We start from the raw sequence: 25,365 nt of genomic DNA on the forward strand, positions 1-25,365 counted from the left end.
TTGCTGCACTAATGGTGTAATTCAAACTTCATTCATTTATATATATATTATATATTATTTTAAAAATCGCCTTCCTCGTACAGTAGCGGTCCCAAACGGCTCCCCCCCTCCCGCAGCTCCTCAGTAGCCGTTGACGGCTCTTCAGGTGACGGATCGAGTCGAGGATCGCAGTTTTACTTTTCCCACTTTTCATTTATTTTCTGGGGGATAACAAAAGCAAAAGGAGCGCAAGTAAGCCCAGCACCTTCTCTCGCCTGAATCACAGTGGTCGCGTCGGGAGCGGTGGCGGCGGCGGGGTTGTTTGTACCGTAATGACCGTCTTGTGTTCGGCCATGCAGCAGGATAACGTTGCTTAGCTATAGCTGGGTCACTCGCTAGAAAGCTACGCGATAGCATAAGCTAAGCTCACTCTGCGGTATAACCTCGAGACAAGTCGGGACAAGACCAGGTCAGTGCCCGGGATGTTTTTGTTTTTGTTTTAATGCAAACGCAGAATAGTTGCACTTCACTATTTAACAAAGAACTCTGATGATCACCACCGCCACCAGCAGCGGACACAGATTCAGCTGGAGACGATGTTTTCAGGACTTGCTGTCTTATCTTTTTTTTTGTCGCCTGTTTGTTGCCAGCTAACGTTCAGGGGTTTTTTGCCTAGCTCGTTAGCCTAGCTCCGGGCTAGCCGTCTGCGGGGATTCGGTCAGATTCTAACGAGGATAACATCGCGCCTCGTTGGTTTTGTTGATATTAGCCGTTTCGCGTTTCGCTTGTGGTTAAATCGCTTCGTAAAATGTGGTTGCTTAGCGTACGTACATGACGCTAACACTCGAGCGTTAGCATGGAGGCGAGCCGCTTAGCTCCCAGCGTTAGTTTCAGACACACCGATGGCTAACGCCGTTTATTTCGATTTAGAGATCTCGCCGCTGTTATCTCCACCTCCCCTCGTTTTGCTGGAGTTTGTAAATATCAGCTGTGTGATGGTGTGTGTGTGTGTGTGTGCTTCAGTGCAACACAACCGGTCGGTGCTAGCGTGAAAGTGCACGGGGGCCTGTGTCCAGCGCCATTTTGTTTTGTCCTCCCAATAAAATCTTTTTTTCTGCGTTGCCCCGAACCCGCTGTTATAGCCACAGCTCAGCGGCTCGGTTCCGCGACCAGGCCCAGCCCGCCGTCACATTACCTTACTGTGATTCGCAGCTTTCCGAGTGAAAGAGCTGCGCGCTAAGCTAACGATACCGCAAAGTGCAGAGATGCGTTATGAAATACCAACGCAGTCCGAGGCCCAGCGTTAGCCTGCTACCGAGCTAGCACCACAGCAGAGATGCCTCGGTCTGCAGCTTGTGGCTTATTTATATTTAATGCCCTCGTTGCATCTGCTGCTTTCACACCATCTGATTTTTACTGCAACGTTACCACACAGCCAGCCGTGGGGTGGCTGGTGCTCATCACCACCATTAGCTCTGCCAGGCCCCTTCGTGGTGTACGATGCTGCTGCTGCTGCAGTAGGGGTTTGGCAGTGAAGCTGCTGGCCCCCGTTAATCCCCATACAACATGTAGCTGATCAACCGTCCCACGACCTAATTTTCTAATCTCATCTGGCTGTTGAGGCACAGTTCTGCGGCTCGGCTGTCACCATGTGAAGCAGTTCAGCTTCAGCAGAAATGTGTGCAGCTCACACATGCGTTTTGTCAATGCAATGCACATTTGCTTTTTATACTTCATCCGTTTTGATTTGTGGTTTTCACATCCCTTGGTGTCTGGGCATCACGTCCACACTCTCATTTGTTATTTAGATGTACTGAAGACTAATGGAGCTGCCATAACTTGGGAGTACATCAATTCTTTCTCTGTCCAGTGAACACACATCATTACAACACCAGTAGATTGAGAGCTCTTTGTTTAGCTCTGGAGTTCTGGTTCAAGTCAAGGTCCATACACACACATTGGCCCACCTCATTTCATTACTCCTCTCAAAGCTGGTGAATGAAATTGTTATGTGTAGCACAACAATTGTAGATAAATCCTCTCCTCGGTAATTGTGTGTAATGGGATTTGGGGGGTGCAGCATTTCAGCCTGCTGGCTGCAGCCAAATTATTCTTAATCGCACAGATGTCAGCGCAGTGTCTTTTATTGGTGTGATGAGTTCAAGCCAAAGGCCTGGTAGTTTCCATGGAGCCAACACTGTCTCAAGGCAAAGCATAGAGGAATATCATTTATAATGTGTTGCCATAGAAACCACGGCTCTGCTTTTTCCTTTCTTTTGTACCGTGTTTTCAGTGATGAGGTGTTTAGTCATGCACTGCACTGGGGATGCTCACATTTAACTGTTTTTATGATGGCATAATGCCGAATTTGCCCCAGCTACAATAAGCGAAAGATAACAGGCCTTCAAAAAGAATGGCCTATGAAATACCTGTTCAGCCCAAATAAAGCTGCCGGAGAATCCAAACTTATTTAGTAGAAAAGTGCTCAAATGTAGGTGCATGCCATGATCACCTGTAGGGACTACAAGAAACATTTTATTGTGTGCCTGTTATAACCATGGACTCAGAATGATACAATTCTAGGTAAACAATGTAGGTGGGACTAATAAATGGCTGTGTGCAACAAGTCAGTCCCCCTTACTGAAATAGCCTGTAGGTAGTTGATGCCTGTGGACATTAACATAACTATTAAATACATTCATTTGTCTTAATTTAACATGCTGAGTTGTTATTTTGGAACAAGGAATTACATTTCTATTTGTGGAAATATAAAAGTGAGCAACCTTTTACTCCTACTTGTAACACATAACATTTATGTAATATTGCTGATATTTTGCAAAGAGTGTCCCACTAACATCACAAGTCAGAAGTTGGGATGCCAAACCAAAATAAAAATACTATGGATTGGCTGAGAAAAACAATAGAACATAACGCCAGAATACCTTAGTTTACCTAGTTACATGTGTCATGTGTGTTTGTACCATTTGTCAAGGCTAAGTCTGTGCTGCAGCAGCCTGTGTTTGAATCCATCCCAGGCCCTCTGCTGCACAATGTCCTCTCCTGCACTCCCCTGCCTTCCCTGTGTATCTCTTCGTTGTCATTAACTGGCCATTAATGAATCTAAAAAAACCTGGATTTTTCACTTAGCTTTCAGTTGTGCTGAAGGGCAAGAGATCGTCTCCTGATGCTTTTCCGATGTCGAAGTTAAACGTTTTAAATAGTTTTGTGAGCTTGTTCTCCAACTGTTCATCTTCACTCCTAATGTGATTTATGGGTACTTGCAGGAAAAATAACTCAGTTGATTGATATATTTGTTTTGATACAAAAGACAAATGGTCAGAAAAGCTTAGGGTTTTTTTGTGTGAATCAACATTTAGTCTTAGTTGGTTAACACAATATGGGACTGTCCATGAAAAGTGATGCTGCGCCCCCTGAGTAGTAAGGAAAACCTGTGTAGATTAAAAAATGATTATGTCCACAGTGAATATGAGCATGTTGTCATCATTTTCACTAGAACTCTCTTCCTCTCCTCTCTCCCAGTCTCAGGGCTCACCATACTCAATGAGCGGACAGCGCAATGTCAGAGCGCTCTGGGCAAACTGCAAAGGGGAAGGAAGGCAAAACCAAGTATGCGTCTCTCAACCTGTTTGATACATACAAAGGAAAGAGCCTTGAAACACAAAAGCCTGTTGGTGAGTATCTCGGTTTGGTAGCATCCAAGTTTTCAGTGTCACCACATCCATCCAGTTTAATGGATCAGCTTTTCTGTCTTTTACTCAGGGTATTAGTTTTCAGAATCTCTTGCCTTTGAAGCTCTGTTTAAATCTGCCACATGGTTTTATCTTGCCGCTAAGTATGTGCGGCTTGTTGTGTAATTGATCATATGTAGCCTAAAGGAACAGATCTGCTTTGTCACAGTCCGATTTTAACGTTGGTTGTGTGGTATGGGTTTCTCTCTGTGCTGTGTATCCTCCTGACACCAAGTACTGCAACTTTGATGCATTAGCCTACTGTCTTCCTAATAGCTCTGGTGCTGACTTCTAATAAAGGAAATGCATGATCTGCCGTATCGCTCAACTGCCTGCCAACCCGTTTTTGCTGATACCGGCAATATTATTCAGGCATCGGGGAGGTTTAACACCCTTATTTTTTAGGCCTTTACACCTGTATCTTGGAGAAATAAAAAACTGGCTGTGAAGCCATACATGAAGGAAAATGCACAGCCTGGAGGGTGATTAGCTCTTGAGCGTTGACATATCAGCTGAGCCTCAGAGCTTCTGGGCCTGACCTGAGACAGAGGCTTACTTGTGGACGCTGTTTGACTTCTGTATATGTTTTATTCAGAACCTCCCCACGAGATCTAAGCAGCTGTCCCCGTTTCCAAAACACAGACTTCCCCCTCCCACATAGTGAAGCCATGCACTGCTGTGGTTTCTCTAAGCCTCAAGGAAATAAATGAGGTTCTGATATTCAATGCAGCTTTGCTTTTCAGAATTGGAAGACTTTATCACATTTTTTGTGCATCAATATCCCAATAATTCTCAATTAAATGCAATTAAAGTGGGCTTGTTGATGGGTTTGAATAACTTCCAGAAGTGTTTTCTAAATCAATATTCATCAGAATAATTCGATTAAAGCTGCATCCTAATTGTATATCCAGTGAAGCAAGCTGCAAACGCCATTTCTTTCTTCTAGTTGCTGTGTACACTAAGTAGGTTTGGCTTGTGTCAAGTTTCCATTGTCCATCTGTGCTAATGCATCTTCTCTCTTACCCATGTTAGTTCCCCCCCGCCATGGCCTGCAATCTCTTGGTAAAGTTGCCTCCGCACGGCGTATGCCACCCCCTGCCAACCTGCCCAGTCTGAAGGCAGAGAACAAAGGCAACGACCCCAACGTCTCGCTCGTTCCCAAAGACGGCACAGGATGGGCAAGCAAACAGGAACAAGCAGACCCAAAGAGGTTAGTAGGTCAAGTCCAACACGCCGGCAGTTTAGAAATTTTTTCCACTTAGCAGGACAGCAAAACCTTTTTGTAAATGCTAGTGGGAGAAGTTATTTTTATCGTAAGTTTTATGGCTGAATATTTTTGGACAGTTTTCTTTTTGATGCTCTCTGTTGTTCTTTTGTTTGTCCCTTTTCTTATATCTTTTTCTTTCTTTCAGTACCGATGCATTGTCAGCACCGCAGCCGGAATCGCAGCAGCCTGTGGCTTCACAGATACCTGCACCGACCCGCCCGAGAACCCCGCCAGCTTCAGAGGTACCAACAGTCACTCAAACAACAAAATCGTATCGTGATTTAATGCTATAGCATTCATAGTTGACATTTATCTCAAATAACTCTTGTTTGTTACTCCAACTCTCTCTCTCAGCCTCTGGTCCCAGCTTCAACCCAGGCCGTAGGGGCAAGGTCCTGGGCACAGGCCAGTGTTACACATGGAACACAAGGGGATGGTGAGTCTTCCTATCAGTGTCTCTCATAGCTTTCTTGGATTGAGTTTGTATATTATGTACCTTGTTGTTAAAATCATATTGACCTCGGCTTACCTTCTTTTTCTTGCAGGTGGAAAGGGATCAAACCAACCGTCGCCATTCTCTCGCGAGGAATTTCCCACCCTGCAGGCGGCTGGCGACCAGGACAAAGCTGGCAGAGAACAGGGCACTGCAGATCAGTGGTATGGGCCCGGACCAAGCCTCCGCCCCCAGAGTGAGTGTTGCTTAGACTTTAATAACTACTCAGCCAGTCATTTGATAAGTAATTGGTAAATACATTCCATTAAAGCTCATAACCGCTTTTGTGTTTACTTTATTCAGACGTCACAAGTTGGCGGGACGGTGGGGGCCGAGCCCTGGCACCCACCCTGCCTGGGGAGGGGGCAGCGGAGGGTGGCACTGGTGGGGCTTTGGTGATGGATGGGACGACTGGGGTCCCCCCTCCGAACTCCCAGACCATCGGGCCACCTAGGAACCCTGCAGGCAGCCCCGCCTTGCCTCTGCCCCAGCCCCCTGTGGGGCCTGGGTTCCCCCAGTATCGAGGGATCATGCCTCCCTTCGTAAGTCTCCTCTTGCTTTTCTCTCTGCTACTCCCCAAAGTGTAAAGGAAATGGTTTCTGAATCAGGTGTTGTTTTTTTCTCTTTCTCTCAAGATGTATCCTCCATATCTGCCCTTCCCAGCCCCTTATGGCCCTCAAGGGCCCTACAGGTACCCGCCACCTGGGGAAGGGCCTCCTCCAAGGTATGTTTTCAGCAAAAATGTTTTGTCAAAGTTGTATTTACATTCAGGTTTCACAACTAGGCTTATTGTCGAAGTGAGAATGAGACTCTCTCTCTTTTGTATCTTCAACACATCACTCACAAAGACTGTTCTCCTCTCTTTTAGATTCTCTCGTGGGCAAGGTGGTCCAGACAGCCGGCCTCAGGGCGGCCCACGAGAAACAGGTGGAGAGGTGGTGAAGCGACCCTCCATCCTAAAGCAGGATGACCTGAAGGAGCTAGATGAGCTGGACCACGACGGAGATGAGGGCTGGGCAGGTCAGAAGATGCTAATTGAACAAAAATTTAAATTTTGCTAATCGTTTTAACATTGTCATTTAATGTAGAGCACAGTTAGAATGATTTTGAGCTGAAGAGGCTTTCACTTTCTCCGTTGTTGTATATGTGTGTCTTTGGCCCTGTTAAAATCTGATGTCTAACTATTCTAATGCATTGGAAGTTGATTAAGGGCTTGTTGAGTGCAATAGATCCTTTCTAATGTTGCTTTTGTTTTCGCATATCATGTTTCCTGCTGATACAAACTATTTCCAGACTTTGCAACCACCTCATTTAGTGCAAATTAACAAATGCACTGAATGGATGTTTGGTGCAATCGTGGTTTTGATGTTTTCTTGCCTATTATGCTTAATCAGGAGCTCATGAGGAGATTGATTACTCTGCCAAGTTGAAGTTTAGTGATGATGAAGGAGAAGAAGAGGCAGAAGAAGAGGCAACTGAGGGCAAGAACGACCAATGGTATGTGGTATAATCAGTGAATAAATTCTAAAAATGCTTTTTTGGCTTAAAATTTGGCATAAATACACTAGCACAGTTTTGTCGTTTGTCACAAAAATATTTTCCCCCTATTTACCTCAGTGAGCTGTCGCAGTCCCAGGAAGCCCCATCTGCAACCTCTCGTTCTCGGTCCTCGGACAGTGGAGGAGACACCCGCCGCACCCCTCCCACTAATACTGACAATGGCCCCCAACCTCCCTCCGGCAAGCCAGGATGGGCCGAGGAGGGAGGCAGTGGCTGGGGAGGCCAGGGAGCACCCCCCAATTACCAGGTAGTGTGTTGTACAGTAGCATGAGAGGGGTTGTCCAGACAGGTCAGACTCAAGGTCTGTCAAATAGAAAGTCGAAACTCGTCAACTCAGGACAGTTTGTGCTTACTGTTGAGCCAAGACTTATTTGTGGGCAGAGATGTGTTAGTGTGTATGTGTTTGTTTTGTCAGTGTAGATAATTGTGGTGGAACATGGCTAACAGTGTCTGCCTGTATATAGGGGCGCAGGCCTGGATTGGGTGGTCCACGGGAGCAGCCCTCCCCCCCACCTGGGCCGCTCCTCGGACAAGGGCCCTACTCCTTTTACCGACAGGTAGACACCTGGATAGGGCCTCATAGACAAATCATTCCTATCATTATCTCATCCACCGCCAACAAGGTCTAGTAGAATCGTCATCTTTAGGTTTATTTTCCGTTTTTGCGTTTGAGTTTTTTTTACAGTAGGCAATTATCATTCTGACTGCATTTTTCTCAACAAGATTGTAATTATCTCATCTGGCCTTGAGTTGAACATGTGTAATTGAACATTATGTATTTTCTGGCTGTTCAGGACCGGCCCCACAACCAGGGTGCACCTGTAGGCCCTGGGAAACCTGGCACCACCCAGCATCAGCCTGCAGCAGGAGGCCTGACTCCTCCTTCGCAGCCAGGCGTGCCCGTGCATGGGGCCCAGGGGGAGGATGAGGATGAGACTTGGCGTCAGCGTAGAAAGCAGTCCTCCTCTGAGATCTCTGCTGCCGTAGAGCGAGCACGCCGCCGGCGTGAGGAGGAAGAACGCAGGATGGAGGAGGAGAGACGTGCAGCCTGTGCCGAGAAGCTTAAGAGGCTGGATGAGAAGCAGCAACAGCAGCAAGGCAGCAACACAGGAGGTGGTGGTGGTGGTAGTGGCAGTAAAACCCCCAGCCTTGATGGAAACTCAACTGCTGCCACAGCAGGCAGCCCAAGTCCATCTATTTCAGCATCTGCCTCCTCTCCCAACATAAGCCAGCCCCCATCCCCTTGTGTGGACCCTGAGGAGGCTCCAGTGCTTGTTGTCCAACCAGGGGCCAGTCCTGGAGTCAGTGAGAGACAGCGAGCCAGCAGCAACAGCAGCTATGACTCGAGCGCAGGTGAATTTCGCAGGCACACTTGATCAATGATGCTTTCTTAACACCAGTTGTGCTTAACAAGTTATGATGACCCTTGATTCAAACTCACAACCTTTTTTTCTTGGTTCAGATTCCCAACAGTGTCCCCAGCCAGCTGTGTCACAGCCTCCGCAGCCCACACTGGACGTACCTCTGCCAGTAGAGAATAAGGAAGAGACGATGAGTGGTCCTCACATCCGTGCAGGAAGTGGAAGTGAAAGAGGAATTGACCCAGTGAAGATTGAGAATATCGGAGGGACTGCAGGTCGTCAAGCTGGTGGTCCTACTGGTCAGGGTTACTCAAAGTACCAGAAGTCTCTTCCACCTCGATTTCAGAGGCAGCAGCAGGTTGGGATTTGTACTTCTCTATTTAAAAACACAGTTGTTGAATTAGTATGTTTATAGGTTGTATTGAGGGAGAAAAAAATGTACCCCATTTTATAAAAGGATCTATGTACGTGGTCACCTGTGCTCCTGGCCTTTAGATCTATGTTTTCCTTGTCACATTAATTTCTCTTTAGGAACAGCTCCTGAAGCAGCAGCAGCAGTGGCAGCAGCAACAGCAGCATAGCCAGGCATCACAAAGCCAGCTATCTCCTCAGCCGCAGCCTCCACAGGGTCCTTCGCCGGGTTCAACACCCCAGCCAGGACCTGGACCCAAGCAGGGTGGACCCATGTATCAGCCTAGCAATATGGTTCGACCCCCACCCCTGCCAATGAATTTTGACCCACGCTGGATGATGATGCCCTATATGGACCCACGCATGATGCAGGGTCGCCCTCCACCCATGGACTACTATTCAGCTGGCATGCACCCATCTGGTCAGTAGAAGTGGCATCACTGTGAAATAAAATAATGTTTTGAGATAAAAAAATTAAAAGCTGGTTTATTGAAAATGTAAAAGTATTGATGAATTACACGTTAACATAAAGTAGATGTAAATGTGTGGTTGGCAGTAGCCCATAGACCAGGAACTGATTCCTATCAATTGGGTTTTTCAAAAGCAAAGATCAAACATAAACTCTCTAAGAACATGTTTATATATTTTCATTACAAAAAACCTCCTTCACTGTCACAGGACTCATTGGGCGTGAGCGGTCTGATTCTGGGGGATCTGGTTCAGACCCCTTTGACAGGCAACAGCAGCATCCAGGGCACCCACACCGGGGAACCCCCCCTATGGATCCCAAACTGGCCTGGGGGCCAGAGGTATTTCCTGGCGGAGGGGAAGGTCGTGGGTTAACCTCCCCACTGAGGCAGAAGCAGGCATTGGAGGACGATGATGTGGCCAAAGGTCCCAGGTATGGAAACACAAATTTGCTGCAACATCTGATGTATAGAGAACAACTTTATAAGAAGTTTTCACAATTTAGTCTTTGTGTATGGCTGTAACTACCCTCCCCAGTTGACGGGTCACAGAAAGATCCAATCAGATGATTGATTAGCTTGGTGATGAGCACACACCAATCACACAAATATTTGTCCAAACACTGAGTGGCAGTTTATTCTTGTTGCCAGCTTAACATATCAGTTTAAGATCAGAAAACCAGTTCATAGAACTTTTACCACTGTGTCGCTTAAATGCCTCTTTATTTAAATTTTTCATTTATATGGTAGGGAAAACTTTGGTTTTAAAGTATAAGTATTTTTTTGGTAATTAGGATTAGTCAAACTTTAATTTATTGATTTTTTGTCTTAGGAGTGACACTCCTCCGCATCGCATGCGAGAGGGCGGGTTGGGACCCATCCAGCAGCCGTGCTCCAATTCTGGCACATCCAATCAGACCCCTCCTCCTGTTGGCACTCAAGTGGGCACCCAAGGAGGCAGCCACCATCCTCATCACTACATGGGTGCCCGGGGCAACTATAGCAACTTCGCTGACCAGGGTGCAAGGATGCCTCCCCACCAACAGCAACAGAGGGCGAGTGAGAGGGGAAACCAGCCACATGGCTTCACCCACCAGGATGAAGGGCCTCCCCGTGGATCTCAGCAGGGCCAGATATGGGGAGCCCAACACCCGCACTATGATCGCAATGGTCGTGCAGACCTGCCTCCTGTTGAGAGCAACTCTCACCTCCACCATCATCACGGTCACCACCCTCAGCAGCCTCACTTCCCCCACCACCCCCATAAGCCTGAGACCAACCGTGACCGGGTTGTTGAGACCACTGCTAAGAAGACTGACTCCTCTCCCCCTCTTCACCAACCTTCCATCTCATCTTCCTGCTCTTCTTCATCCTCCTCCACTTCTGCAAGGGAAGATGGGAGTGTGAAAGCTGCTCTGCATCATCACCCATCTTTAAGAGAGGGTGAGGCTGGCATTGGGCACAGTGTTAGTGAAAGAAGCAACAGTGGTAATGCTGGTAGTAGCGGCCATGTGAAACAGGAGAAATCAGGCCCAGCATATGCTCCTCATTCCTCAGTGGCCTCCAGTCCACCTCCCGCTCATCACGGCAGTCATACTCAGCAGCAGCACCATCCCCATCCCCATCCCCACCCTAAAGCAAACCAAAGAGGGGGACGAGAGCATAAGACAGAGACCCAGTGGGGCCCACGGCCAGGCAACAGCAGTATGGGTGGGGGCTCCTCTCATGGCAGGAGGGCCAACCACGCAGGAGGTGGGAACCACTCCCGCGGAGGGGACGACTCCTCCAACATTCCCTCGGAACACAAATCTTCCAACCAGACAGGGGGCAACAAGAGAGCTGGCCCCATCAAGAAGCCGGTGCTGAAGGAAATGAAGAGAGAGGGGGGTGAGGTTGATGGAGGAGAAAAAACAAACCAAGGCTTTGCGAAAGATAAAGAGCAAGATGGTGGACAACTGTCCTCCATTAAGCAGGAAGCCTCCCAGAACACATCAGCTCCATCTAAAGATGAGACTGTCCAAACAGCCAAACCCAGGAATGGAGGAAAAGAACGGTCCGCAGGAGGAGGTGGGGGAGGGTCAAGTAGAGGGCCCAAAGATGTCGATGTCAACTCCTCAGGATTTTCAGGGTCTTCAAGAAGGGACAGAGACCGCTCCTTTGAACAAGGAGGCAACACCCCCCATCACCATGGAATTCCTGCTAAAGGCAGCAGAGCTGGTCGCGGACGAGGGGGAGAGTTCTACGGGCGTGGACGTGGTTATCGTGGTACCTACACAGCCAGTGCTGGGCCCACTGGTGCCAGTCGCGGAAGAATGAGCGGCAGGAGCGGCAGAGACTACCGCTCATCTGTTGGTGGTGGCCATCACCAGGAGTCCAAGGGTGAGGCCCCTGGTGGCAGACACGGTCAAGATCGTTCCCACCATAATCCAGCCAGAGCCAGGAACCGAAGTGAAACACGGAGTGAAGGTTCAGAATATGAGGAAATCCCAAAGAGACGGAGGGAGAGAGGTTCAGAGACTGGCAGTGAGAGTGGTGCAAGTGACATTGGTCAGTCAGACAAGGACGACATCCAGAAACCCAACAACAAGAATGGCTCCAATAATGCCAACACCGCTGGAAGCACTATGTCTTCTGCACCACCCAGAGGTTCACAGGCCCGGGTCTTTACCCCCAGGGGTGTACCCTCTAGGAGAGGCAGGGGTGGAGGTAGTGGAGGAGGAAACATGTACAGGAGTAGTGGCAATGTTGGAGGACCCCCAGGAGGACACAGAGTTGGACACAGCTCAGGTTCTCATGGTGGTTCCTCAAAGACATCAGCATCAGGCCGGAAACAGCAAGGTCCGCCACAAAGCTCTGGGCCCAAAGACCTGGGCCGGGGAGGAAATAGTGGAGAGAAGAAGGACAAGATAGCTGATGCAAGTCAAGCTCAAACTCAGGGGACCAATCCCCCTCAGCCATCTTTACCTGCCACAGCTCCTGCCACACTAAGTTCCACTGAAAATGGAGGGGTTGTCACTCCACAATCTTCAACCAACCCTACATCAAACCCTGGTGCGCCAAATACGCTCCCTCTTCCTGATAACCGTGGGTTCCCTCCCAGTGGGTTTGAGCGACCCCCTAGACGCCGCCGTCATGGACGTTCACAGCATCAGCAGGACAAGCCGCCCCGCTTCCGGAGACTGAAGGAGCGAGAGAATGCTGCACGGATCAACGGAGGAGTTGGGGTCATTGGTGGTGGAAGGCCCTCATCTCCTTCCCTGAATTCAGTTCAGGACAGTAATGGAGCCCCCATCTCAGCTCCCGTGACGGGCAATACCCAAAATGCTAACCACAATGCCACAGTAACCACCAACAATAACAGCGGCGGGGGGCATATTGGTAATGCAAACAGTCATCACCATCACCACTACAACCAGGGCAATGCTGGGACAACACACCCCCAGCACCACCACAGCCATGGAGCAAAGTCCCCTGACTTCACCAATCAGAACTCCGACCAGGCCAACGAGGAGTGGGAGACCGCCTCCGAGAGCAGCGACTTCACAGAGTTCAGAGACAGGGAGGGAGGAGGAGGGAAGTCATTCTCCTCTCACCACCACCACCACATGGGAAGGGGAGGAGGGGGCAGCGGAGGAGGAGGTGTTGTCGAACGAGAGATGGCGGGAAAAGAGCCTGCAGCGAATAAAAGAAGCTTCTCCAGCCAGCGTCCTGGCATGGAGCGACAGAACCGGAGGGTCAACCCTGGAGGCGGCGGGGGCGGCAGAGGCCCACGTGGACCTCCTGGTGGCGGCTCTGGTGGGCCTGGTAACGGAGGCGGCAACCGCGGAGAGAAGCGTGGCAACTGGCCCTCCCCGAAAAATAGGAAATGATGGAATAAATCAAAACATTTCAGACGTACCCCACCCACATTGATACCCACCATCCTACATCCCAAACCCTTTTGATCATTATTTCATTGTTTATCTGTTGGCTTCCCTAAACACATTAGTGTATTGTACAGTACATGGAGATGGTATTCACCTTCACTTTAGCTGCCCCCCTCCTTCCCCAGTCATCTTTTCCTTTTGCATCAATCAACTATCTACCGTCCGTTATTGTAAATTTCTCCGTTTCTTCCGTCTTGCCCCCACCCCCCACCCCCTTATCCTCCCTCAAGAGTCTCACCCCAGTTGGATTTGACGAGCATGAGGTTCTGAAATGGAGGTGCATGTCGTTTTGACAAAAGACGTTCACACACATCTCCACACATACATCAACAAGCACAAATATGACATCTTTAAAAACAAAAAACAAACAAACATGGAACACATGCAGTCCTATGGGTGCAAAAAGAAAATGTGGGATTAAATTGGCATAAATGGATTTGGATCGGGCTAATTTTTATATTTATGTACCTGTGTGTATTTCTACCACACTTTGGCCTTGGGTGGTATTTGGTAGTGCAGTTCTGCATCGCTTGCCTCACAAAGGGAAAGAGTGCAGCTTCATCTTTTAACATGAACAATGTACCATAAGAGGTTTTGTTTCTGAGTAATTGTTTTTCTTTTGGCTTCGGTCAGTCGATCTTCAACCTCTGACTGCAGGGGTGTGTGTTTTTTCTTCAGCAAAGCAGGTCATTAAAAAAAACTTTTTACAAAATTCCCCTATTCCTCCTCTGGGTGACTTTTTGGTCTCCTGTAACGTATGTCTGATTACTGTGATAAGACCCATGAATAACTACTGCTCAGTGCTCACTTACACTTGTATTGATTTGTCTTTAATATCTATGTCTCTGCTGCTTGTTCAAATAGACGGTGTGAATTTTTTTCCCCTTGTTGACCTGCTCTCACATTTCACTAGCTGTTATTGGTTGATACGGTTTTTTGGGGTGGGAAAGTTTTTTTGGGGCCTCCTCGTAGCATCCTCCTCACCTGCAGAATTTCTGCATCTGCAAAAATCAGACTTTCCCCCCAGGGAAATAGTTTTACTCTCTCTCTCATTCATGAGTTTTGTTTACCCTATGAAGACTGTATTAATAGAGTGATGGCTTTATTTTAACAACCATTATTTCCTCAGTAACATACATTTTTATGGAAACACTTTTTTTTCCCGCCCTCAAGGTAAATAACTGATCTTTTCAGGGGGGAAATCGGTTTAATGAAAATGTAGGTCCTGATAGAATAAAGGAAAAAAAAAGTTTGACTTTTCATGAAATTGTTTATGCTTCAGTAGATAATTGATCATGTTCTATTAAGCACTCCTTAGTATAACAAAAAAATCCATGGTTGCTGTTTTTTTCTCTTCTATTTCTTTGTATTAAATGTTTTTGGGCAAGTTACATGTGATGCAACAAGACAGGTACTCTGTCTGGGCCCAGAGTACAGAGCCAAGCTGAGTATTGTACTTTTACACCCCCTCTGCTCGTGCCGCGTCGCACTCTCTGTGCTTTAGTGGAGACTCCTCACACCAAGGAGTATGACTACCTTGTCTGTGGAAGTATTTTTCAAAGTGTGTGTTCTCGGGATGGCTGTCTCAGTGCAAGGTGGCAACCAGTAGCTCAGACCAATTGAATTCAGGACAATGCTGAAAGGGCGACCAACGTGTCACCTTCTGCTGTCCACCACACAGTTTTCTAAGAAATAATGCCGACCTGGAGTGAAGAGGGAATATTGGATTGATGTAGGATTTCACTTGTAAACATAGTTTGCATCACATGAAAGAAGTAAAATGGCAAAAAAAAAAAAAGCCTGGAGACAAAATCCAAGGTGAAATGAATCAATAACTCATCTGTACCTATTCTGTCACTGCTGTAAGTTGGGGTTTGTTTGTTTACTGACAACAGTTTGGAGATCGTCTCTGGGATGTTGTGAGTAGGGCATTTGATGATTTGTGTGCGCGTGCTTGTGTGTATGTGTCTGGCATGTGTGCGGCATGTGTGCATTTTCCAGTGTCTGTGTAATTCCTCGGGAAGGGGTGGGGACCAGAGGGTTAACATGAATGGCAAGCACTTTCTGCCTTGTTTGCCCCCACTTGATTTAACCAATATTATTAAGATATTCTGCCGTTTCTTAAATACATCCACATATATATACATTCAGCTGTGTGTATGTGTTCATCCAAATGAAGGACACGCAGTAGAGAACTTCACCAGTTTTTTGTAGAATTTAAGCACATTCTTCAGCAGGCAAGTGAAGTTGGACATATTTTATTTTTCACTATGACTTCTAAGCATGAACACACACCCATGGGTGCAGCTTGCCTTGCCTGTTACTGGTTTATACATTAATAGCTGTACACTTAACACTGGCTCAAAGAGTCCTTCATCCCTCCTTAACTCTTAATGTTGATGTGCGCATTATTGTATGTACCCATGTTAAAAGAAAACAAAAGTAGTGTATTCCAGAAAGATTACTCAAAGATTGTACTTTGTTTCCAGCATTACCAAGGTACCTGGAGTGGTTCAAACTGTTTTTAGCATTTATGGTTTTATTAATGGAACTGTAATATACACACATGTATGTATATTGGTATGTATCTAAGTTTGTCTACCCCAACTTACATTCCCACAAACAAATGTTGCCATTTTTAGTTCAAGGGAGCAATGTACAAGCAGAGAAGTGTCTTATTATAATAAAGTTATACAGAGAAGGCAAAGTTAAATAAACTACTTTTGATTTAATGGAAAATGTAACTTGTACGTCTCATTCTTCTCCAGTGGATGAAGTGGAATATTTTGAACTTTTGTCACTGCATGTTTTCACTTGTCACAGCAGGTTGAGTACAAGTTCAATTTACAACGACGGTTTAATTAATTGTTGGTCTAAACCAGCTGGAGTCAAATCTGGTTACACTTACGTGTAATGAGCTATAATTAACGTCATGAGTAAAACCTGTTTTTGACCAAAATGTGTTCCATAAAAGGAATCTAAGAGCTTTGTCCTCACATTTATCTTTTAAAGTTAATACAATATGGCTATAAAATGGTGAAAGATTCCTGTAATGATTTCCAAACAGCCCAATGTAATGTCTTTAAATGTTCAATCAACAGACTGAAAATATATATATATACATATACATATATATATATATATATATACACACACAATCTTTGGCATTTTGCATGAAAGAATTAGTGAGTTAAATTTCTACCAATTGACCAAACATGAGCTGTTATTATAAAGGCAACTGCTCTGTGACGAAACATAATTTATGAGCTCTGTAAGTTTTGCATGGAAAATCTTGATTTGTTTAAGAAGTTACAGAAAGTGGCACAATATCAATATGAAGAAGAACGATAATGAAGTTAAAGCACCTCAAACGTCACTTCAGTAAAGACATTATAATATAAATACAGTAGAGAAGTCTGAGAACATTTCAACATTTTAGTTTTAAGTTTTCTTATCATCAATCTGCACTACATCACAACTGTTTCCCTTTTCTTTTTTTTATTTGAAAGAACAAAACGTGAAAATCTGCTGAATTTATATGAACAAAATAACGTGAAATACTGATGATGACCGATGGGTGGCAGCAGTCAGACAGTCAGCCCGGTACCCTGCAGCGGAGCGACTCAGCGGAGGAAGAGGAAGAAGCTGCGGGGTGAACCGGGGCTGGAGTCCATTTTATTTACACCGGTGAGGCTGCTACATTTTCATCTGTCGGGTTTTTCAGGAGCTCGCAAGTTAAAAGTCGGTGAGTTTTCACAATCAGCCACACACCCGAGCGTGTGTGTGTACACCCGGAGTCCCACTGAGCTGTAACACGACACCGTCTCTGTCGGGAGGCCTGTTTCCCGACGATGCGCCATATTGAATCTCACACTAGCCTTTAGCAGCGGTTAGCCCCCTGCGAGCTAACGGTGGCTACCTAAGGTTAGCGGCGTGTCGTCGCGTTCGGCCTCTGTAAACCGAGACTATTTATAATTTAGCTTTGAAATCAAACGTGTGTGACACGTTTGAATGCCCGCACTGTCGAGACCAGTCTAGCTAGCAGCGTAGCGGAGATAACGCTAGCGTGCTAATTAGCCTGACCGTCATCTGCTATGTTCAGCAACTATCTCCTCCTGCAGCCAAGTTACTGCTGCTGAGGCGATGTTTCAGTAAATCCCGACTCGTTTCACTCACGACGCTAAAGAATCGCTCCTGGTGAGAAGTGGATTTGATTCACTCAGTCTGAATATTAAGCTTTGTTGACAAACAAAAAGGAAGAGACACGTAAAAACTGGAACGAGTGTTTTGGTAAAACAAGATTATTATTTTTGCCTGAGAACAACCACTTCCATTTATTTTGGGAGCCAAACACATCCCATAGTATGAAAGCAAGACGTGTTATAGTTAAATTCTATATTCACACATCTAAATTCATCATATTATCCCTGTAGATTGACATCTCTTTACAGAATTCTCCATTTCCTAGGATTTGTTCGTGCTTTTCATTTGACACACACTAAGTGAATGCACGTGTGTAGTTGTAAATCATTGGTGATGTTTCTGACTAATCCCTGGATCATATCTTTGTATTTCTGCTTTTCCGTTGTAGGTGTTCAGACATGAGCAGTTCAGAGGAAGTGTCATGGATCTCCTGGTTCTGTGGACTGAGGGGGAATGAATTTTTCTGTGAGGTGTGTTTACAGCAACACAAATAGTGACTTATTGTTTATTACCCTCCACTGTCACATTTCCCGCCTTGTCACCTACAACCGCCCCCCCCCCCCCAGACGTTGGTCAATAGAAAATTCAGCTTCAAACTATTTCTTATTTATCACACATGACAACAAACTGAATATGTTTGGGTTTGATGGACAAAACAAGAAATCTGAAGATGTCACCTTAATCTTACTGTTTACCCAGGTCCTTCATCAATACCTCCTGAAATTATAAGTACGGGGAAAACTGTGGAAAACACAAACTCAGGGGATGAGAGAAAAATCTTCTTAACAAGTTACAAAATAAGGTCAAGCAGCTGTAAAGAATTTATAAACCTTGTAAAGTATGTGAATCCGAATTTTACGTGGTTTTTATCTGCTTTCATGGAAGAGACGATTCTGTGATGGAATAATTCAGTTTTTTTAATTTGCTGCTTCACACTTTGTGTTTCTTTATCTGACTCTATAGGTTTCTTTTAATATTTCCTACCAGTTTATCTTTTCAACCTACATTCAGTTGGATGTGGATTCAGATATTTGTATGTTCAGGAATGTGATTTCATTTCACTGCATTAGCCATTGTTGGTCGTGTTTACAACTCCTTCAGTTTATATTGGCTTAGGAGTAATTACAGAAATTAATAACACTTTCAGATGCATTTTTGCATAGACACAGTTGAAAAAGTCAACCACATGACACTCTTAATAAATAATCAGGTGCCTGTTTCTCTGCTGACAGGTGGATGAAGATTACATCCAGGACAAGTTCAACCTGACGGGGCTTAATGAGCAGGTTCCTCACTATCGCCAGGCCCTGGACATGATCCTGGACCTCGAACCAGGTCTGTAGTAGTAATATCTGTATTAACTTTTTCCTAAATGTTGTATAAACATCAGTATTTTTCACTGATCATTTTAGTCTATAGGTGAGACAGAATCCTCCCATACATAAACACAGAAACAGTTTTAAAAACATGTATATTGTTGAGAGTAAATGTTTATTTTACTTTTATTTATCAGAAAACGTGCATCAGAGATCAAGATGTAGGATTATTGGAGCTGCAGGCATTTCATGATCGTAGCGTGTGCTGCACTTTTAATCTGTTGTTTTGTTGCACATGTTAAAAAGATCTGTTCAGCCTGAAAACAGCCTTTTGTTTTTAGTTCAGCTGCACGTTGCGTCTCTACATTTCAGATTACACATACTAACTAACAGCACGGGTTCTTTTCCATATAAATCAAGCTTTAGTTGTCTTTGTTTTATGCCCTTTAAAATATTCATTGATGATTCTACAAAAAAAGAAAATATCGAACAAGAACCCACTCTGTTCTATTGTCAGTGTTTCCTGTCCTTTTGATTCTTAACTGCCAGAAGTAATCTGGACTTTATCAATCTTCTCTTTTTCCTCCCATGGTTTCCGTGTTTAGACGAGGAGCTGGAGGACAATCCCAACCAGAGTGACCTGATCGAGCAGGCAGCTGAGATGCTGTATGGCCTCATCCACGCACGCTACATCCTCACTAACCGAGGCATCGCACAGATGGTAAGCAGCAACTGCGTCTGCAAAATCCACCACTCTGGTTTCCATTAAGAAAGATATTTTCCCATAAATTGTTCTTTTTCCTGCTGCAGATGCACAGTTTCAGAGTAGATGAAATGCTTGAATGAAGTTTGCTACCTCACTTCATTTTTTAAAATCCTAATTTGTCCCTGCAGTTGGAGAAGTATCAGCAGGGAGACTTTGGCTATTGCCCTCGTGTGTACTGTGAGAATCAGCCCATGCTTCCTATCGGTGAGTGTTAACATTTTGTGGTTTTATTTGACAGTAATAGACGTTCTGATACCATTGCGGTCACAATGTCCATGTCTTTACATATGTAAAACATTTTATCTTTTCAGTACTTGCACACACGTTTACGAGTTGCTTTTATCAGTGGATGTATGTAAATAACCTCTACTTTAAGTAGTTGGTTTCTATTCAAATCTGAATTTACATAGAAAATACCAGGAAGGAACTTAAACTTCCTTTATTGATCTCACAAGGGGAAATTCTTTTTACACTCAATTTTTCATTTTATACATCACTCACACACACACACACACACACACACACACACACACACACACACACACACACACACACACACACACACACACACACACACACACACACACACACACACACACACACACAGAGGGCTCAAAGACATGCAATTTTTTTTCGGGAGAGAGATGGTAGAGTGATGGGCAGCCCCAGGAGAAGCCCCCTGTGAGCAATTGGGGGGGTACAGTGCCTTGCTCAAGGGCACCTCAGCAGTGCCCAACTGACACCTCTCCAGCTACCAGTCCACCTTCCATACTTATGGTCCATGCTGGACTTGAACCGGCCACCCTCCAGTTCCCAAGCCAAATATTTATGGACTGAGCTTCTGCTGACCTAACTATACCAGCAGTGTTAGTGCAGTCTGTATTTTAGGTTAAGCAGATTCAAATCTAATCTTGTTTTTTTTCCCCCTTCCTTTTATTTCTCATCCTCCACAGGTCTGTCGGATATCCCAGGTGAGGCTATGGTGAAGCTGTACTGCCCTAAATGCATGGATGTCTACACACCTAAATCCTCCAGGCACCACCACACAGATGGAGCCTATTTTGGCACTGGCTTCCCCCACATGCTCTTCATGGTTCACCCTGAGTACAGGCCGAAGAGGCCCGCCAACCAGTTTGTCCCCAGGTTTGTTTGGCAGTTGTTTCTTAAAGGCAGGACTCCCTTATATAGCCTGTTGCTGTAGTGAGGGTGTAGTCGTGCACATTTGCATGTTTGCACTTGAGTATTATAGGGAGTCACAGTTTTGAGTAACACAGTTGGTAGGATATTGATTCTAATGCCAGAATCTGAATTTGATCTCCATCTCATTTGTCTCAACAATCAGAGGATAACAAATATACTGTTAACTAACATAACATCCAGTGGATCAGTCTCTCACATATTATATTGAAGTTCATCAATAGAGCAATAAAATTATTTTAATCAATAGAGCACATTCTCTCTTGATCTGGCTGATAACAGCAATGAACCACATTCGAGAAACAAAAGATTAAAACATGGTCAGATAAGGTTTTGGTGATTTTTAAATAAGTGGTGTTACTCTGCCATGCTGTGAAAGTATTTTTCACTTCACAGTGATCATACGTTGATCTATTCATGGTCACTGCCACAATAGCAACAAAGCTCACCACAAACTGATTTATGTTTTCAAATAAGTCAAATCTTTGTTTGAGCAGCTCATAATTAATTCACCGACTGTTGACTCAGTGCTCACTCTCACACCAACATTGTCATTAGACCAGGTTTGTAAACTCGGATGTGCTAACACTCGATCATTTGGTCCTCACGAACACAAATGATGATGGAGTTTATTTGCATATCGAGTGGTCAAGTGAGATCTGATCACATGAGGGAACAGGAGACGCATTCAGGACCCATTTTTGTACCAGGTCTGAACTCGGTTAGGTTGCGAATTGAGATCACGATTTTATGACAATTAATTTATTAATCGTGCAGCCTTTGATTCTACCGGTTGTAAAAAATAAACATGGGCAATCAGAGAAGATCCTATTTTGATTTTGGGCTTTTCAGACAAACTTTTTAAGGTTTAATTTCAGCTGATTTTTCACTTTATTTTTGTTGTGATGTCTGTTTGCAGTAGTTAGACTTCGAAAATGTTTGCAGGAAGCGTTGCATGATGGAACCTTGATCTGGGGTGATGGGAAACTGTGACAGCCCCGGATCATGCATCACTGTTCTCTCCCTGAAAGCAAATACATCTCCGTGTCAACCATCTCATCGGTCTCACTGTGCCTGTTTGTGTTGCGTCGTCTGTTTTTTTTAGTTAATATTAGTTTGTTTTCCCAAAATAAACAGTGGTTTTCTGAAGCACTCACGTCTCTGTCATGTTCTTCTCTCTCCAGGCTGTACGGGTTCAAGATCCACCCCATGGCCTATCAGCTGCAGCTGCAAGCCGCCTCCAGTTTCAAGAGCCCCGTCAAGGCCATCCGCTAGAGTGTCCACGACAGAGGAGGAGGAAGAGGAGGAAAATTCATAGAGAAAGAGGGTGAAGACAGCAAAGAATAATCGTCCGAAGAGCAGGGGGGTCACCTGTATTTTAGAGCTCTTCAGATGTCCCCTCCCCACCCTGAAGACTGTATTATTTTGGTTTAGATTAGGGCAAATGAAAACAAAGTGTAAAGATTTTTTTGAGTGTGAGCGAGACATAAAAAACGCACAGCTACGATCGTAATCACAAACATACACACACACACACACACACAAACATGTAAGGAAACAAATACAACCACACACCAGGGATTCCATACACGTACCTTTCCAAACTCAGCAGTGCCAAAAACAGGAGGTGAAGTAAGATGAAGCTGAACAGTTCAGGGGCTCCACGTCGCTGCACCCCCCCATCACTCACTCTACAGCACACTGATGAGAAATGATATAACTGATCAGTGGGTGGCTCTGCAGGGAACTTCTCCCTGTTGAAAAGGTTTTTGTGTTCTGGGCTTTTTGACAGAAAGCTGCAAAAGTGCAATGGCTGAGTCTGTTTTCACCTCTGACTCTGTTTTGTGTTTTTTCTGTATTTGGCACAGTTTGGTAAAGGGTGGTGGTGGTGGTAAACCCTCTGTCATTCAAAGCCTCCTCCCCATTAGTCCCCCAATGCATGTACACTCAGGCGGGCTCTCCCACAGACAGTTTGGACAGTGGTAACGGGTGTTTTTTTTCTCCGAAGGTCGTTTGTGAAATTTGATTTGTCGGATGTTTTGTGGTGTTGGTTCACAAAACATTGTTAAATTTGCCTTAAGATGCAGAGAAAACACCCGGATTGTTTTGCTTTACAAGAGGCACAAGCAGTTTTAAATTTGTTCTGCGTTCAGGAGTTAGAGTAGAAATAGATTTAGCGAATATGATTTTCGGAATAGTTCAGACTCCTATAATTAGCCTCTTTCATTTCCCCAGCTGTCTATACGCGTGTCAAACAACGTCTGTATTGGTACCGAAGTGTGAATATAACCTGCGATGAAGTTGTTTTTCGAGAAACGCCCCCTCCCTCCCCAGGAGCAGGATTGCCTGTGTTTGCATCGTTACCCTCCCTCCCTCCCTTCGTAGCCTTATCTCCCCCTAAGAACATAGTTTGACCCTTGGGGAATACACAAGATTAATGGTGCTTGTGTCTGTACGGTAAATATGAAGCTACTGCTAGTAGCCAGTTGGCATAGATTGAGAATCCCTTCATCAAAACCTCTAAAATCCACTAATTAACTCGTTACATCCCGGGTGGTTAACATTTACAACAACGTAGAACGGCTATTTGTCATCTAGCATTTGCTAGGCTAGCTGTTTTTTTAAATTAAGGGTTTAAATAAATTACTGTTGAATAGTGGGATTTAAAACTCGTCCTTATGTTTCACTTATTCGTATAAAACCCAAAACGACAAATTTCTGTGTACAGGTGGTTTGGTCTATTACGAAAATAACTGAAATAACAGTGAACGTTCAGATTAAACTAAGATACAACCTTGTAATTATTGAGCTATGTTAGCTGGATTTTATTACCGTTCATAATAAAATCAATAATAATGATAAGATCGAGACTAGCAGTTTACTAGTTTCCAGTTTTAATGCTAAGCTCAATCAACTTGCTGCTGGTTGTCGTTTCAGATTTAAGTGACAGATTTGAGTGGATTCAGTCCTCGCATCCAACTCCCCCTCCGTGGAAAAAAAAAAAAAAAGCTTTCCCAAAATGTCAAACTAGTTGTGTAAAGATCAAGCAGGAGACTCAGAGAAAGAGGAATTTAGACAATCTGAATCCTTCCGCTCACTCCACCACTGCACTGATCCATCCTCCTGGTGTCTCTCCACAGCCGTCTCATTATTTATGTTCACGTTTCGAGACCGACCGATCACCAGCCGCCAGTTTTTGTTTCTGAAGCAGTGGGGGAGGGGTAGATGCTCAGCTGCCCCCCCACTCACTCTCTCTCTCTCTCTCTCTCCTCTTTTACTTTTGTGTGACTGGAATAGATTTTTCTTTTTTCTTTTTTTTTTTTTTGTTTGTTTTTGGATTCCATGATACAAGAGGAAATGTATTTATGTGTCCAAATGATTTTAACTGATGTTTGCTTGTGTTGTCGTCGTCTTTCTGCGACTGTGGGTGAGCAGGATTCAGAATTCTCAATAAACTTCTATTTTCTTTTCATACTCCTTTCGTACCATTTTCTTTACGACTGCATCTCTGCTGGTTTGGCACATGGTGTCAGTAGAGAGTGGTACTTTGAAAAACCCCAATTTTCTGTCTCCATATTTCTGAGAAACTTCTCGGAGTTTGTGTCGATCTAAAAACACAAAAAACATCTGTAAAACAAACAGCTCTACCTCCATCTTTTGCACGTGTGTGTGTGTTTTGGAGCTTGGAGGAAGATTACCGTGGTTACCAGGGGAATTACAGTTGTCTGACTTCTGGGTGTGGCCACACTAACATTTCACATGACTCTGAGTAACTGCATCAGTGGGCAAACACACACACACAAACAAATATACGCCACTGAAGTGCACACATGGAATCATGAGATCTCAGTCATGCATCAGTAATTATTTTTAAATTCAATTTTGGACATTTGATATAAAAAAAGAAAGAAAGAAAGAAACGTCAGAATGGAAATGGAAAAATAAGGGTAATACATTTTTAAATTTGGGATATGCTGCACCTAAATCCAGTTCAATCCCCGAAAACACCTTGTGACACAAACACTGGGACGCTCTATGGTATATGGCTTCTTATTGTATGACTCATAAAAACAGCTCCTGCACAGCAGCTGTCTGTGGAAAAATGACTGGCAGGCCTGAGCTGTCTTCATGTGGCTGTGCCCTGTCAGTTTTTCCAGAGGGGAGAAGAAGTGGAAGAGGAGGATCCCTCGTGACTCAGGATAACCTCAACCCGCAGCTCGGGACCTACCCTTCTCTTCTCCACCTCCCCCCCGTTTTTCAGCAGCTCCTTCAAACTGAGTGAGGAGGACTCGCCCCAGTTTACCCTGAAGTTAATGGCGCAGTGTGTAGAACTCAGTGGTGAAGTTGCATGTTGCAGCTGAATACCTCTCAGCTCACCCTCCCCCTTGGAACATGAAAGAGAACCTGTGAAAACCTTTAGGTGCTAAGTTTGTCCAGTTTGGACACATGGTGGCCTCCGTAGAGAGGAAAAGTCGTTTTCCAGAATAAAAATCTCTTCAGTTGAGCTGCTCATCCTGCAGCCGTGTGAAATACTCAGCCTGAGCTCCGCCACACCCAGAGGGAACATTGCACCATTTTCCTCTCAGAGACTGTTTTGTTGGGATGCTCCTCTCGACAACAGATACGACTATTGAGAAAAAATGTCGGCCACAGAGACCGAGACCACATGC

At 45.0% G+C, this 25,365-nt stretch overlaps 2 protein-coding genes across 6 annotated transcripts; both read left to right on the forward strand.

The window, feature by feature from the left end:
- Positions 1 to 92: 92 nt before the first annotated feature.
- prrc2a (proline-rich coiled-coil 2A) lies at positions 93 to 15,952 on the forward strand. 4 transcript variants are annotated; one of them, XM_069515734.1, is made up of 17 exons: positions 93 to 231; positions 3,520 to 3,671; positions 4,761 to 4,938; positions 5,141 to 5,237; positions 5,350 to 5,431; positions 5,541 to 5,684; positions 5,792 to 6,030; positions 6,124 to 6,212; positions 6,357 to 6,508; positions 6,883 to 6,985; positions 7,106 to 7,295; positions 7,513 to 7,605; positions 7,843 to 8,401; positions 8,511 to 8,767; positions 8,941 to 9,241; positions 9,499 to 9,721; positions 10,120 to 15,952. In XM_069515734.1, the coding sequence occupies exons 2-17, from the start codon at positions 3,557 to 3,559 to the stop codon at positions 13,154 to 13,156; spliced, it is 5,859 nt and encodes a 1,952-aa protein (XP_069371835.1). In that variant the 5' UTR covers positions 93 to 231; positions 3,520 to 3,556; the 3' UTR covers positions 13,157 to 15,952. The 4 variants fall into 4 exon arrangements, with proteins under 4 accessions (XP_069371835.1, XP_019958021.2, XP_019958022.2 ...); XM_069515736.1 differs by lacking the exon at positions 93 to 231 and adding an exon at positions 308 to 448; XM_020102462.2 differs by lacking the exon at positions 7,513 to 7,605.
- Positions 15,953 to 16,806: 854 nt separating this feature from the next.
- csnk2b (casein kinase 2, beta polypeptide) lies at positions 16,807 to 24,169 on the forward strand. Of its 2 annotated transcripts, none has more exons than XM_020102489.2 (7): positions 16,807 to 16,958; positions 17,805 to 17,886; positions 18,649 to 18,751; positions 19,338 to 19,453; positions 19,627 to 19,702; positions 20,452 to 20,641; positions 21,880 to 24,169. In XM_020102489.2, the coding sequence occupies exons 2-7, from the start codon at positions 17,815 to 17,817 to the stop codon at positions 21,968 to 21,970; spliced, it is 648 nt and encodes a 215-aa protein (XP_019958048.1). In that variant the 5' UTR covers positions 16,807 to 16,958; positions 17,805 to 17,814; the 3' UTR covers positions 21,971 to 24,169. The 2 variants fall into 2 exon arrangements, with proteins under 2 accessions (XP_019958048.1, XP_019958049.1); XM_020102490.2 differs by having other exon boundaries at positions 16,829 to 16,900.
- Positions 24,170 to 25,365: the final 1,196 nt, after the last annotated feature.

The sequence above is a fragment of the Paralichthys olivaceus genome, chromosome 20 (assembly GCF_024713975.1).
Source record: "Paralichthys olivaceus isolate ysfri-2021 chromosome 20, ASM2471397v2, whole genome shotgun sequence".
NCBI lineage: Eukaryota > Metazoa > Chordata > Actinopteri > Pleuronectiformes > Paralichthyidae > Paralichthys > Paralichthys olivaceus.